At 35.5% G+C, this 13808-nt stretch overlaps 1 protein-coding gene across 1 annotated transcript in view; it reads right to left on the reverse strand.

Annotated features, from left to right (window-relative positions):
• Positions 1-13808, reverse strand: part of LOC124789833 (low-density lipoprotein receptor-related protein 2) — a 216061-nt gene that overhangs the window by 138536 nt on the left and 63717 nt on the right. The window contains exons 6-14 of the mRNA XM_047257326.1: positions 12085-12371; positions 8932-9167; positions 8543-8748; positions 8193-8384; positions 7098-7238; positions 5717-5926; positions 5388-5583; positions 3850-4103; positions 1520-1755 (exon numbers count right to left, since the gene is read on the reverse strand). Coding sequence (XP_047113282.1) covers positions 1520-1755; positions 3850-4103; positions 5388-5583; positions 5717-5926; positions 7098-7238; positions 8193-8384; positions 8543-8748; positions 8932-9167; positions 12085-12371 — 1958 coding nt within the window. The remainder of the gene's footprint in view (positions 1-1519; positions 1756-3849; positions 4104-5387; positions 5584-5716; positions 5927-7097; positions 7239-8192; positions 8385-8542; positions 8749-8931; positions 9168-12084; positions 12372-13808) is intronic.

Here is a 13808-nt window from a genome sequence, read left to right on the forward strand (position 1 = left end):
TTCTCTATTAACTCAAATCTTATTTGCTCCATCACGTGCAAGACATGCGCATTTAAGTTGTAGAAAAATTACTGTTGGTTAACTGAGAAAATAACAACAATTTTTACCTCTAACAATGTTTTGTACATAATCAATATTACAGTTGGATTCTTATTTCAAAAGTCAGAATTCGTAATGGTTATGACCCATCTTAATTTTGCTGACTACATTTTACTGCTTGCCTCTAGTATAGGTAAACTTCAACAACTAATGGAAGAACTTAACAAGGTCATTTTGAAACTAGGCCTGAAAATGGACCTGAAATCAATTATAATAAGACTAAATATAGTGGAGATGCTGAGTCGCAGATAGACACAACAAAAGACTCTCACAATTATAGCTTTCGGCCATTAAGGCCTTCATCAACAATAGACACGCATACGTAAATACACACACACTCAACGCAAACACAACTCATACACACGACTGCAGTCTAAGGCAACTGAAACTGTTGTGCCTATCTGCAACTCAGCATCTCCACTATATGTTTTTCCTTCTCATAATATGTTACATTCCATCCTGGATTTTCCATTGTTTGATAATAAGATTAAAATAATATACAATGAACACATTGAGAAGAAATTGTATAAATGAACAATGAAGTTTTAAAACCATTTTATGGGTTGGTATACTAAGCACAGCTGAAGATTTAGACTGTATGTCAAGGAGAAGGGGGAGGGCAAAAGAGTGAACAAAATAGGTTTTTCAAAACCAACCATACAATTTGGTTGGTTGGTTGGTTTGGGGAAGGAGACCAGACAGCGTGGTCATCGGTCTCATCGGATTAGGGAAGGATGGGGAAGGAAGTCGGCCGTGCCCTTTCAGAGGAACCATCCCGGCATTTGCCTGGAGCGATTTAGGGAAATCACGGAAAACCTAAATCAGGATGGCCGGACGCGGGATTGAACCGTCGTCCTTCCGAATGCGAGTCCAGTGCAACCATACAATTTCTCTTAAAGGGAAAGTTTACATTTAGTGCACTTTACCAGACTGAGTCACAGCTGTGAGACATGTGTGTTTACTGCTGTGTAATTCACATATTGAGGGCTACTCAATAAATAATCGGAAGATCTATGTTGGGAATTATTAGCGCAGGCAGGAAAATAAACAAACAGATCAACAAACAGTTTGAAATGGAAGTTGTAACTGAGGTACGTAGCACACATAGCTGAGCAAATGAATGGTAATGGACCATGGAAGTCCTTTGTTGGACTAGAAGAGATGAGTGTAGACCATGTTATGATCTACTGAAAGATGGATAAATGACATTAGAAAACACGCAGCAGTAACAAAGAAAATGGATTTCAAATGGCAGCTGATGATAACTCCAGAATACAAAATTTAGCTTGGCAAACACCAGAGCTACAATAAGCAGCAGGTGGTGAATACTGCATGCAATCTAATCTAGTACTGCTACCTTACAAATATTTTACTTTCTGACAGCTTATATGAAAAAACATGCATCAATCAGCTATCTTACCTGAAGGGTGCCAAGAGTTTCATTGCGTGGAACAGCAAAGCATAATTTTTCACAACCTCCATTATTGTATGCACAGGGCTGACTACCACTGAATATCTGTTCCTTATGACTGTACACTTTCACTCCATACAGCCGATTTGTAGTTGGTTCTCGAACAAGAATCTCTTCCTTGTCACCTGTTAACTTGTGTAGCTTTATTATTGCATCTAGTCGCCAATCAGTAATGTACATGAAGTCTGAAACAGGAGAAAGTTTATACCATTATCTATTGTCAGTATTTTAGTTCTTCTTCTGCATGTATACTTTAAAAAACTGTTGCCAATTGATGGTGTCAAACTTATTAAATTCATTTTTTTTTAACAAAATAGGATTCATGAATTACAAACAGGCTTCATGAACTTTATGAACTCTTTTTTCCCAATTAGAAAATGTTTATTTCCACAAATAGCAAATTAATTGAGACTTAACAACAGATTAAACCAGATTCATTTTATTTATTAAGATCAGATGAGCAAGATCCATTTGCAATATTAATAGACAATCAAATAGCAGAAGTTAAATAACAGAAATCATTTTGAGAACTAAAGTTTATTAAGTGACTAACATTAACAAACAATGCTCACTGCTGATACTATAAACTTTTGCAGAATTTTACTTAGGTGCAACACACTACTTCGTAGTAAGTCCCACGTGTGGCACCTCTTTGAATGCACATTGTATCTGAAAGTTCTCTCACTTCATTCCATTACAACTGGGGAGGGGGGAACTGGTTGGGGTGGGGGGTATTGTGGTGAGGGGAGGGGGAGGAGGAGGTGACTGCAGGATCTGTACTCCATCTTATAATTTCACATTTTCACCTGCAAAAACAGACTGTTGTTGCTAACTTTCTTTCAACTGACCATTTAATGTTCCAGCCTCATAACTTATTTCAACCACAGGAATATTTCTTGATAAAGCTATGAATTATTTAGAAGACAGACAACACAGCTACAGTGACTTACTCAGGTAGCCGAGAGTGTATTATTTGTAATTTCTGTATTTCATAATGAGCTCTTCTTGCTGATTTGTTGCCTTTTTCATTTATTCTCTCAACGCATGACAGCATCAAAATGTAATACAGACTTCCAGATGTGAGTCTGACACATATTTTGTATGTCAACAGGGCTAATAAACAATTTTGTCTCAGAACACCAGTAAATATGCATGTCAACTTCCCAAACCTACATCCATATGTACACCCATACCCAACAAACCACTTTTAAGTGCATGGCAGGGCAGGTCAACTGTACACATATTTAAATATGGACCACAGGAAGAATACCTGCTTGACTTCATCCATGTGTGTTGTAATCAGTCTAATCTCATCATCCTGGTCATCATAGGAAGAATACTTCAGGGACTATTTCATATATGCCTGGATTCCTTTCTTAATAATAATGGAAATTCTTGGCTGGAACCTCACAAAAAATAAGGGAAAGACAACCCACTCACCTACCACAGGCTGATGGTGGGGTGTAGAAACACATATTAGAAAACAGTATTCTTGCTCTTTTTCTGGAAAAAGTGCACACATACACTTACATAAGCACACTGATACCAAACAAACACTCCCGCAGTCATGCCTTGTGAACCTTCTTTCAATCTATCTACCACACCTGCACTGCAAAAAGACATAACGATTGGAATTCTGTACCTTTAAAATCTGTTTGCAGCTCATCCTCTCATAAATAAAATCCAAACACACTGCACATCTGCATATTGTTGCCGGCCGGTGTGGCCAAGCGGTTAAAGGCGCTACAGTCTGGAACCGCGTGACCGCTACGGTCGCAGGTTCGAATCCTGCCTCGGGCATGGATGTGTGTGATGTCCTTAGGTTAGTTAGGTTTAAGTAGTTCTAAGTTCTAGGGGACTGATGACCTTAGAAGTTAAGTCCCATAGTGCTCAGAGCCATTTGCACCATTTTTTTGCATATTGTTATAAACTAATTTTGTTAATGTAAGTTATAAGACAGGTACCCAGTTAGCAATTATTGTCCCATTGTTGGTCATATTATTGGCATGGGGGCATGAGCTCAGAAGGAAAGGAAATTGACCCGGGTCTTTCTGAAGGATACAATAGGGCATTTGTCTGAAATAATATATGGCAACCACAAAATATCTGAATCTGCATGGTTGGCTTTCAATTTGAAATTTGTTCTTCCCAAATAAGAGTTCAGCACCTTCATCACCACACTTTTCCATTCCATACAAATATAAGTAATATTACAACTTTCAATAATACCCAGCACAGAATATGAGAGTGCAGGAGAGAAATAAAGTTTATGAGCTTACCTTTATGTATAACAATGGAGAAAGGATGTCTAATCAGACGTGAATTAACTGTCCTGACATCTGTGCCATTTAAGTTGGAATGCTGAACATGGTCCAGAAGTGCATCACACCAATAAAGTCGATCAGAATCAAAGTCGACAGACAACCCATTGGGCCAACCAAGAGTAACATTTCGAAATACCATCAGGTTACTGCCATCAGTGTGAGCACGGCTAATATTTGCAGGACGATCCCATTCTGAGAAGAATATGTATCTGTAAACACACATAAAATTTGAAGTCTTGCAAACTTTTAAGAACAGAAAAATGTTCACATTTCCAAATAATAGCACAAAAACGTTATAGCGGAGTTAGCAATCCACCACCATATAAGTAGTGATTTTCATTTGTTTATATAGTTCTATAGCACAACAACATTTGTACAAGATAATATTTTATTTTGCATGAACTATTCTACTACCTTCAAATTACACAATGAGTACTGAAAATGACATAATTTTTTAAGATAATGAATACATATATAAATATTAATAACTGGGGTAAGAAATGCAAATAGTGCAACAATAGTCTACTTATGTATGCCAACAGTGTGATTTGTCAACTAGTAGCATAGTATTTACCTTCAGGAGATGAAATACCAGTATTATTGCCAAAAGACACATTTTAAAGTGAAGAAACTCTACCTAGCTTCTAGAATTCTCAGTTTCTTCCTTACGGATGAAAGAGGGATAGGCCGGGAAAAGTTAGAAAGGAGGGGCAGGTCATTCAACAACCAGAATGAGAGTGATCCATCTGCAGTGGGGACAAATGAGAAAAATGATATAAGTCTGTTTACTGGCGGCAGCGAAATTTCATCTCCTGAAGTTAAGTAGTGGCCAGCCATCCTGTGTCTTTGTAATTTTGTAGTTTTCTGAACTGAATTTTCCTTTTGTTACAATATAAATGTATTACAACAGTTTTAGCACCCACATTTACCTGGGGTGAAACAAACAAATAAATTAAGTTGTTGGGGAAACAGATATCAGGCTATGATTCACTGGAAGAATTCTTTAAACACGTACACTATTTGTGAAGGAGACTGCTTACAAAACTCTTCTCTAATCAATTCTAGATTGTCTTTTAAAGTTTCTGAACCCTTACAAAACAACAAACAGAAGATCTAAAGAGAAGTGTGTTAAGTGAGAGTGAGAACTTTGCAGATAAATATTTTTCGTCACGTAGATATTCAACAAACTCATGAGGCAAACACTGAAACAAGTTATTGTACATCACAAAAACTATTTTTCAAAAAATCCCAAGAACCACACTTCTGAAGGAAAACATCATCATCATCATCTACAATAATAACTATGTTGACAAAAGTAAATCAACTGAGGCCATATACATAGGTGTAGCCCTACACTCTATGCACCCTTCCTTACTGTAAGACAAAGTTAGGTACTAATAATGGTACACAACAAACCCACTGTGTGGTGACTTGGTAGAAAAAAAATGTTGATGTTGATCCACAACAAATTTATTTTATTGTTCAGTACTTACCCTTTGTTTGGATGCACAACAATTGCTCTCGGTCTCTTCAAGTTTTTCAGAAGAGTTCTTCGGTAAGTAACATTTCTTGTGCTCAGCACATTTAGAGTCCCCTTCCTGCTGTCAATGTAGTAAAGATTCTTTGAAACCCAATCAACAGCCATTCCCTCCACTCCTTCATTTTGAGAGGCTAGTACTATTTCGTGACCTGCAACAGAAATGAGAATACTCCAAGAAATAAACGGATGTGATTTTACTTGTAATTTTGATTTAACTGTTTCAAAATATAGAACTAACTTTCCATTCTCATTTCATTCATTTCCTTTACTGTTATTACTGACCTGTTCCATTGCGGTGAATTCGGTGTATAACATCCTGCAGAACATCTGAGTAATAAATAAATTCATCAAAAGCATCAAAATCCAGACCAACAAATCGGGCTCTACGAGAGACAACTGGTAACATTGCATCGCTGAAACCTTCAATTACAGGATCCAACACACGCCCTTTAATGAATCTTTGTTGTGAGTACATCAAAAATTCATCAACATCTGAAAAAAAAAATTAAATATACTCCAGTTGCTTTCTGGTTCTAAAACACCATAGAAAAATAATGAAACAGTGTATGAAAGTGGTGTGTTAAAATAATCAGAACCATAATTTATACTTTATTTCTTCCACTTATTAGTTGGACTTTCTGTAATCTGATTAATGTTTGGCGTAAGTGGTGACAAAAAAGATTAAAGGCAAAAATATTGTTGTTTTTATACCTTAGTATCACAAAAATCAGTAGTAGTTGTGGTAGATTGTAAATATCGCTAATTCTGAAAACACTTTTTTATGTTCTGCTTATCCTGACAACCTCAACGTGAAGGTCAGACACACCAACATCAGTTTAGAAGACGCCAGTGGAGGTTGGCTAGCTACAGTTGTAACTTATGGACAGGCAGTTGCGTGATAAATTTTGTAATAAAATAAGTCTTGTGAACTTACATAAAAATTTTCCTCATCATAAACTTAAATGACTTGGCAAGTTTGCAGCTTCAATTATGTCGATATTTGGACATACATACTTCTGCAAGCAGCTCTTTTTCGCAGTGAACAGAATTAAATCCACCCACAGAATCTCACTCAAAGATTGAAACTTAAAAGCTTATTTTCGGATCAACAGTGTTCAGAAAGTGTTACCCGACACTGAAGGTTTAAAGAAAAGCATAGTAATTAGTATTAACTGATATGCAGTGTTTTTATGTTTAATGTGTAAACACAATAGTTACAAAATACAAGGTGATGCCTATTTAAGCTTCGTCCAAAACTGATATTCACTATAGGGCTGCATCAGTTGTAAGACATACAAGTTTTGTACTTAGCTGCCCCTTGCTCTTTACCTTATCAATTAAAGTAAATCTGAGTTCAATTCCATTGTCATTCCTCATCAATTGAAACAGTCTTAAGACATTAGTTCACCATGAAATGCATTAATCAGCCACAGTGAAGCAATTCATCTCCGTAGAACTAACATTAGTGCTCCCCACCCCTTCCTCCACCATTACTCATAGTGATCTGGCCAGTTGATAAGGGCGAGGTGTGAACACAAACCAGCTCGCATGAGCAGATCAATGAAAGGTCTGATGTATTTCATCCCACAATAGGACAATCAATTGTAATGTATTTCACCTCACTAAATGACATTAGTAAAATAAAAAATGGAAGTAAACTTACTGTTGCAACTTCTCCGGTCTTGGGCTAGCCTGAACCCAATATTACACGCACAGCGATAGCCGAGAATTCCTGGTGCATCCCCAACTGTCACAATGCACATGTGCTGACAGCCACCATTATTTGTGTGACAAGGATTTGATACTGTTAAATAAAAAGCATTCAAAATAAATACAGTCTCTTTAATAATCTCACAAAGTTATTAAACACACACAACACTTAACACCATAATATGTACACCATAATCAACAACTGGAGTCCTGAGATTAACTACACCATAAATGGAACACCATGAAACTAAAATTTCTGATTGCCCTGTACAACCATCAGTAACATGGCAGCTAAAGGGTTTCTTTTAAAAGAATTTGGAACAGAGGTAGCTCTGCATTCACATAATCTCACACTTCCACCTTCCTCTTTCCTTTATTTTTCTTTTGCCTTGTGCAAACACATTACTCTTTTTTTTTTTTTTTAAACTAATTATCCTGTCTATTGGTCTTCCATTTTCCCCCACAACATAAATTTGTTGTTACAGTTAATAGGAATAGCACTACTGATTAGAAAGGTTTGTGGAGTTCTTCAGTCCCTGAAATGCCAACTGCTAAGTTTATTGTAATTATCCAACAAGTATTTGAAATGAATGATAGCTTAAACTGTTAATAACAGATGACTGAAGTGTGAATGTTACTTTAACTTACTTCAACACTGTTGTTATTACTGCAGTTGCTAATATGCTGCTTGCTGCAAATAATGTTTATCAAATAACCAAACATGTTTATCAAATAACCAAACAGGCTATATGGTTCGCACACAATCATCACTCACTCACAACTACCACCACCATCACCAATAACAACAACACCTCTTCTAATAACAGCAACAACACTTCCAGCCATTTATTCATCATTTTTTGTAGTTCTCATCAGGGAGAAGAGCCTTCATGGGTGTGGAATAAGTCTCATTTATAAATAGGATTTGTACTAAAGACACTTATTTAGGAGGTACTCAAATGACTTCTGGTGCTTGATGTAGCTCCGATTTTTACATTAAACGAGTAAAATATTGAATTTAAATGATTTGTCTTTCTTTTGTTCTTACCTTGTTGCTGAATTAAGCTATGTACAGCTTTCACAGCCTTTGGTTCTTTAACATCCCTCATACGGTAAATATCTAATATTGATTTCGTTCCTTCATATTTGTTTACACTAACAATGCCTTGCTTTGTGCTATCAGACCAGTAAATACGATTTTCAAATACTGTGAGTCGAGATGGAGATGGTACTGGTTGTCCTAGAAAATTAAAGTTCCTGGTTAATGGATAAGTACACATTAACATATCTGTGAGTCTGAGAATGAATATTCATTGGGTGGCAGCATATGTGATCAATATTTTTACTGAATTTATTTCCCAGAGTTTATGTCCAAATTAAATATCCTGCCATAGTTACCTCTTAAAACGAGAAATCGTTGACCGCCTTCATAATCCACAGTTTCAATATAATCAAGCAGTGAATCACACCAAAATACTCTTTTTGCAATGATGTCGACTGAGACTCCTGAAGCCTTATACGCTGCCTCTGATACAATAGCACGAGAATTTGTTCCATCCATATTTGCACGTAGAATCTGAGTGCTATCTGCTATAAACATGTACCTGAATAACAACAGCAAATAATTTATCACAGGAAATGAAACATAAATATTAGAAAATTTGACATCATTCTGAGAATGATTCAAATTATTATCAAACTCTAAAACATAATTTTTTCATTTTTTCACTTTATAGTAAAATTTGTGACTTCTAACGATAATAAAAAAGTATGTGCTGCTTATTTACCCAACTGTAGGATCTAGCGCAATATCAGCAGGATTACTTAAGTTGCTTCCCAGCACTATGGCATTCCATCTGCCGTTCAGTTCGAAAATGTCAATCTTCTGTCCAACAGCATCAGCTACATATACTTTATCACCAACCCAGTCTACTGCAAGAGCAACAGGAGCCCATGTACCAGGAAGCGTAAAGTCTTTTGCACCATATGCGGATACTTCTGACATCAGTGCTTGAGAATGAATCTGGAATGAATTCATGGACAATGATTACATATGTATACAAATACATTAAGACTGTACTTCAGAAGGTGATAGTAGTCTGTAAATTACAGCTAACCATCGAGTAAATAGTGGCAGTCAGTGTCACATGTTGATCAAGATCTGCAACAGCTAATGTGGAGTCTAACAAGAGCCATAACTATATGTACATTACTTATAATTTCTCTAAATGGGTAGATAAGCAGAAATAATCACTCGGCTTTTGCACAGACCACATATGTACCCAAAAAATGGAAGTTTTAACTGCAATAATGACTGGAAATAAAATGTATAATAAATGTTCTCTTAAAAGAAACTCATTAGTGGATACAGTATTTAGTATCAAACTCAATGAAAAGTTTGTTAACAAAAAGTCTGAAGTGGAAAATATTTTTAACAATAATTTTTCAAAATGTTGTAGAGAAAATAGGATCAAGCTGTTTAATAGAAAATGCAACAATGTGCATGGAAGAGGCAATACCTATGCAATTTGACAACACTGAAATTCAACCCACATCTCCTACTGAAATTAGAAAAACAATGAATTGACTCAAATGTAAAAGCTTCCATGGAATTGATGGCACATCCAACAGAGGACTCGCAGCCACATATATAGTAGATCACTGAAACAGGGCATTTTTCTGGATAGACTGAAATATGGTGGTGTTAAAAAACTTCATAAAAAAGGGAGAGGTCTAATGCTAACAACTACCACCCAATATCACTTCTGACAGCATTATCCAAAATTTTGAAAAAGTAATGTAGTCAAGAGTAGCTTTGCATATTTGTAAAAATGAAGTACTAACAAAATGTCAATTTGTTTTTCAGAAAGGCTTTTCACCAGAAATGCTACATATATTTTCACTGATCAAATATTACACGCACTGAATAAACAAAATCACCCATTGGGATTTTTTGTGATCTCTCACAGGCTTTTGACTATGTGAATCATGAATTTCTTCTAGATAGGCTTAAGTATTGTAGTATGAATCTGACAGTGTGCACATGGTTTAATTCATATTTAACTGGAAGAACTCAAAAGTTTGAAATTAACAGTACAAACAGTCTGCAAAAATCAGCAGAGGCATCTGACTGGGGAGGATCAAGAATGGTGTCCCACATGGTTCAGTCTTAAGTCCCTATTGTTCTTAATATATATTAATGACTTACCACTCTATATTCATGAAGATGCAAAGCTAGTTCTTTTTGATGATGACACAAGTATAGTAATCATACCAACAAACAAGAATTAGCTGAGGAAATTGCAAATAATGTCTTTCAGAAAGTTATTAAGTGATTCTCTGCAAATGGACTCTCACTAAATTTTGAGAAAACACAGTATATACAGTTCTGTACAGTAAATGGCATAACACCACTGATAAATATAGACTTTGAACAGAAGTTGGTTGCAAATGCAGAATTTTCAAAATTGCTGGATGTACGCACTGATGAGAAATTGAAAGATACACATTGCTGATCTACTGAAATGTTTAGGTTCAGCTACTTATGCTATTATGGTTATTGCAAGTTATTAGTAATAATCATATCACTAAATTAGCCTACCATGCCTATTTTCATTCACTGCCTTCACATGGTATCATATTTTGGGCAATTCATCATTAAGAGAAAAAGTATTCATTGCACACAAGGGAGTAATCAGAATAACAGCTGGAGCTCAAAGAAATAACCTTGCAGACAATTATTTAAGAAACTTGGGATATTCACTGTACCTTTGCAATTCATATATTCACTTATAAAATTTGTTATTAATAACCATTCCCAATTCAAAAATAATAGCAAAGTGCATAGCTACAACACTAGAAGAAAGGTCTTCACTATTCTGGGTTAAATCTGACTTTGGCACAGAAAGGGGTGAATTATGCTGCTAAAAAAATCTTTGGTCATCTACCAAATAGCATTAAAACTCTGACAGATAACCAACCAGCACTTAAAAACAAATTAAAAGAATGTCTGGATGATAACTCTTTCCATTAAGATGAGGAATTTCTAGATACAAATAAAAAAAATGTACTATAAATTATACTATGTAAAGAAAACTTCTGTTAAGCTGACACATTCCAAGAAACATATTCATGATATATGGAACAAGTATTAATATAATGTAATGTAATAATGTAGTATCATTTCGAACTGACAACTGCTAATTTGGTACTTTACTTTGGAGAAATACGCCTTACCTAAAAGTTGACTTGAGGAGATGGGACAGAACTGAGCACAAAGAAAGAAATCTGCATTTGTGTACACATATCACATAACTGAATTAGGAAAATTTCAGAAATTATTGACAATTTTACATAAATAATTATTATTTACAAAATAGAGATCGCAGGCCTCTTCTTTTCTTCTACTCTTCTCTCCATCCTTATTTTTTAATATTCTGTTCTGAAGCACAGCTGTCTCCAATATTCCATCACTGCTATGTCAGAAAATGGATCTCTGGACACATTTCCATAAATAGTGGGCACTTTTAGCCAGGCTATAACTTCCTTGTCACAATACTTACAATAACTAGAAGGTATCTTAGAATCACATTTTTGAATGTTCTACAAAACCAATTTTAGAAACTAGTTACTTGATAGACTGTTTTATGCATTTGCAGAAGATTTATGTGAAAATGTGTACTAAGATTAGCTGAATGTATTTTTGAATGGAAACTTTAAAATCTGACAAAATGAGGAGGGTGCTGAAGGGGGAAGGCAAAGGATTGTGCAGAAATGAAACTGTAGGTATAAAATTCTTTATTGTCTGTATGAATAATAAATGAAAATGGAAACACATCAATGCTAAAGTGACATTTGACTTTTTAATACTCTGTTCCATAAATAATTTTATGTAAATATGTAGATCACAAAGATGAAAACAAAACACAAATCTGTATTACCTTTCTTGTTTTGGTATCGGACCAGAAGAGCAGGTTGCGCCTGTAGTGGTAGTCCAGGCCACTAGCACCAGTTGAGTTAGCTATGAGCTGCAAGTCTTGTCCCTTACTATTCATGCGCCAAACTGACAGGTCATGAGCAAAGTACAGCTGAAGGGATGAACCATTAACAGCAAAACAGTTCTTTCGATCTCTAAGTTCGTAGCCATCAACACAACTGCAAGCATAGGAGCCATCAGAATTGACGCATAATTGATCACAGTATCCCCACTTTGTGCACTCATCAAGATCTGTAAAAGATTGGATGAAATATTTACAGAGAATGCAAAAGATGTACTACAAACAAATAGGAATAATGTGTATTAAAAAAAAAGATATTACAAGCACAGAATGTATTTGGGTGAAACTGGCAAATTTCATTTTTTATGGTCACACTACAGATTAATAAAAAATACACAAACATTTGGACATTGAAACCATCACAAAGGACTGTTTGATGCCTATTTTAACTACTTAACAGTAAAATTATTAGAAGAGGTAAATGTTTATTGCTCATATCATTTTATCCTGATGAAGTCATAACTGTTGACCAAAATGCACAGCAATCATGTGAAGTAAATTGGTTGTTACTAAATATGAAGAAAAATAAGCAAACATATCAGCGCAAAGAAATTATGAACTAGTGGATAGTGCTGACCTAGCAGGTGTCAGAACAGAATTTATGAAAAACTCTTGCAAGTCCATAAGTGAAACATAAAGATAATTTAATGTGCTGTGAGCCATTTTAGACTGTATAGCATATCAAGGACTTTGTTTATATGGAGATAAACTGTATCTCTTTTGGAAACCTGGAGCATGGAAGAGTATTCAGTGATAAGAGTTTCCTACAGATGTGCTTTGATGTGTGAATGACAATGCAGACATTAAGAATAGCCAATAATGCCACGTTCAAATTCTGGATTCTAAGTTTTTTATTTTTTTTATTTTGTGAAGTGCAAAATTTTATGTATATGAACATTTACAGCAGGCTGCCAATTTCTGCACCACTTTGAAATCTTACTGAGATCTGACTGAATATTTATGCAGCACCTTTCAAATGGTACTTCAATACTGACAACTGCGTCATTTGCAAATAGTCTGAGGTTACTATTGGTATTTTTACAAGGTCATTAATATATAGTATGAACAGCAAGAATACCAAAACACTTTCCTGGGGCACACCCAAATTTACTTCTACATCTGACAATGACTCTCCACCCAAGATAACACACTGCATCCTCCCTAGCAAAAAATCCTCACTCCAGTTACAAATTTTGTTTGATACCCCACATGATCATACTTTTGACAAAATGCATAGAGTCAAAGCATCGAATCAAAGACTTTTCAGAAATCAGAAATGCTGCAGCTACCTGCGTATCTCCAGGTCAATAAAACCAGTGTTCGATAAAACATAAATGTAAACACTATTCAATTTTTCTGAAGCTTTTCCTTCATGATGGAATCCACAGCATAAGATTAACTGATGCATCCCCAGTGAACTATAGCTGTTTACAATTTACTGAATAGTAAATTTCCCGGCTACTAGATTGGGCAGAACAAGACTTTTCTATGGCCACTACTCTCCCCAGCCATTACACTTTGTAGCTTTTCTTCTGGAATTACAGGACAGAATGCATGTAACATAATACTGTTCCCACCCTGCGTCCATGCTGTGGTGCATGTTTCAA

This window comes from Schistocerca piceifrons, chromosome 3, assembly GCF_021461385.2.
Source record: "Schistocerca piceifrons isolate TAMUIC-IGC-003096 chromosome 3, iqSchPice1.1, whole genome shotgun sequence".
Classification (NCBI taxonomy): domain Eukaryota; kingdom Metazoa; phylum Arthropoda; class Insecta; order Orthoptera; family Acrididae; genus Schistocerca; species Schistocerca piceifrons.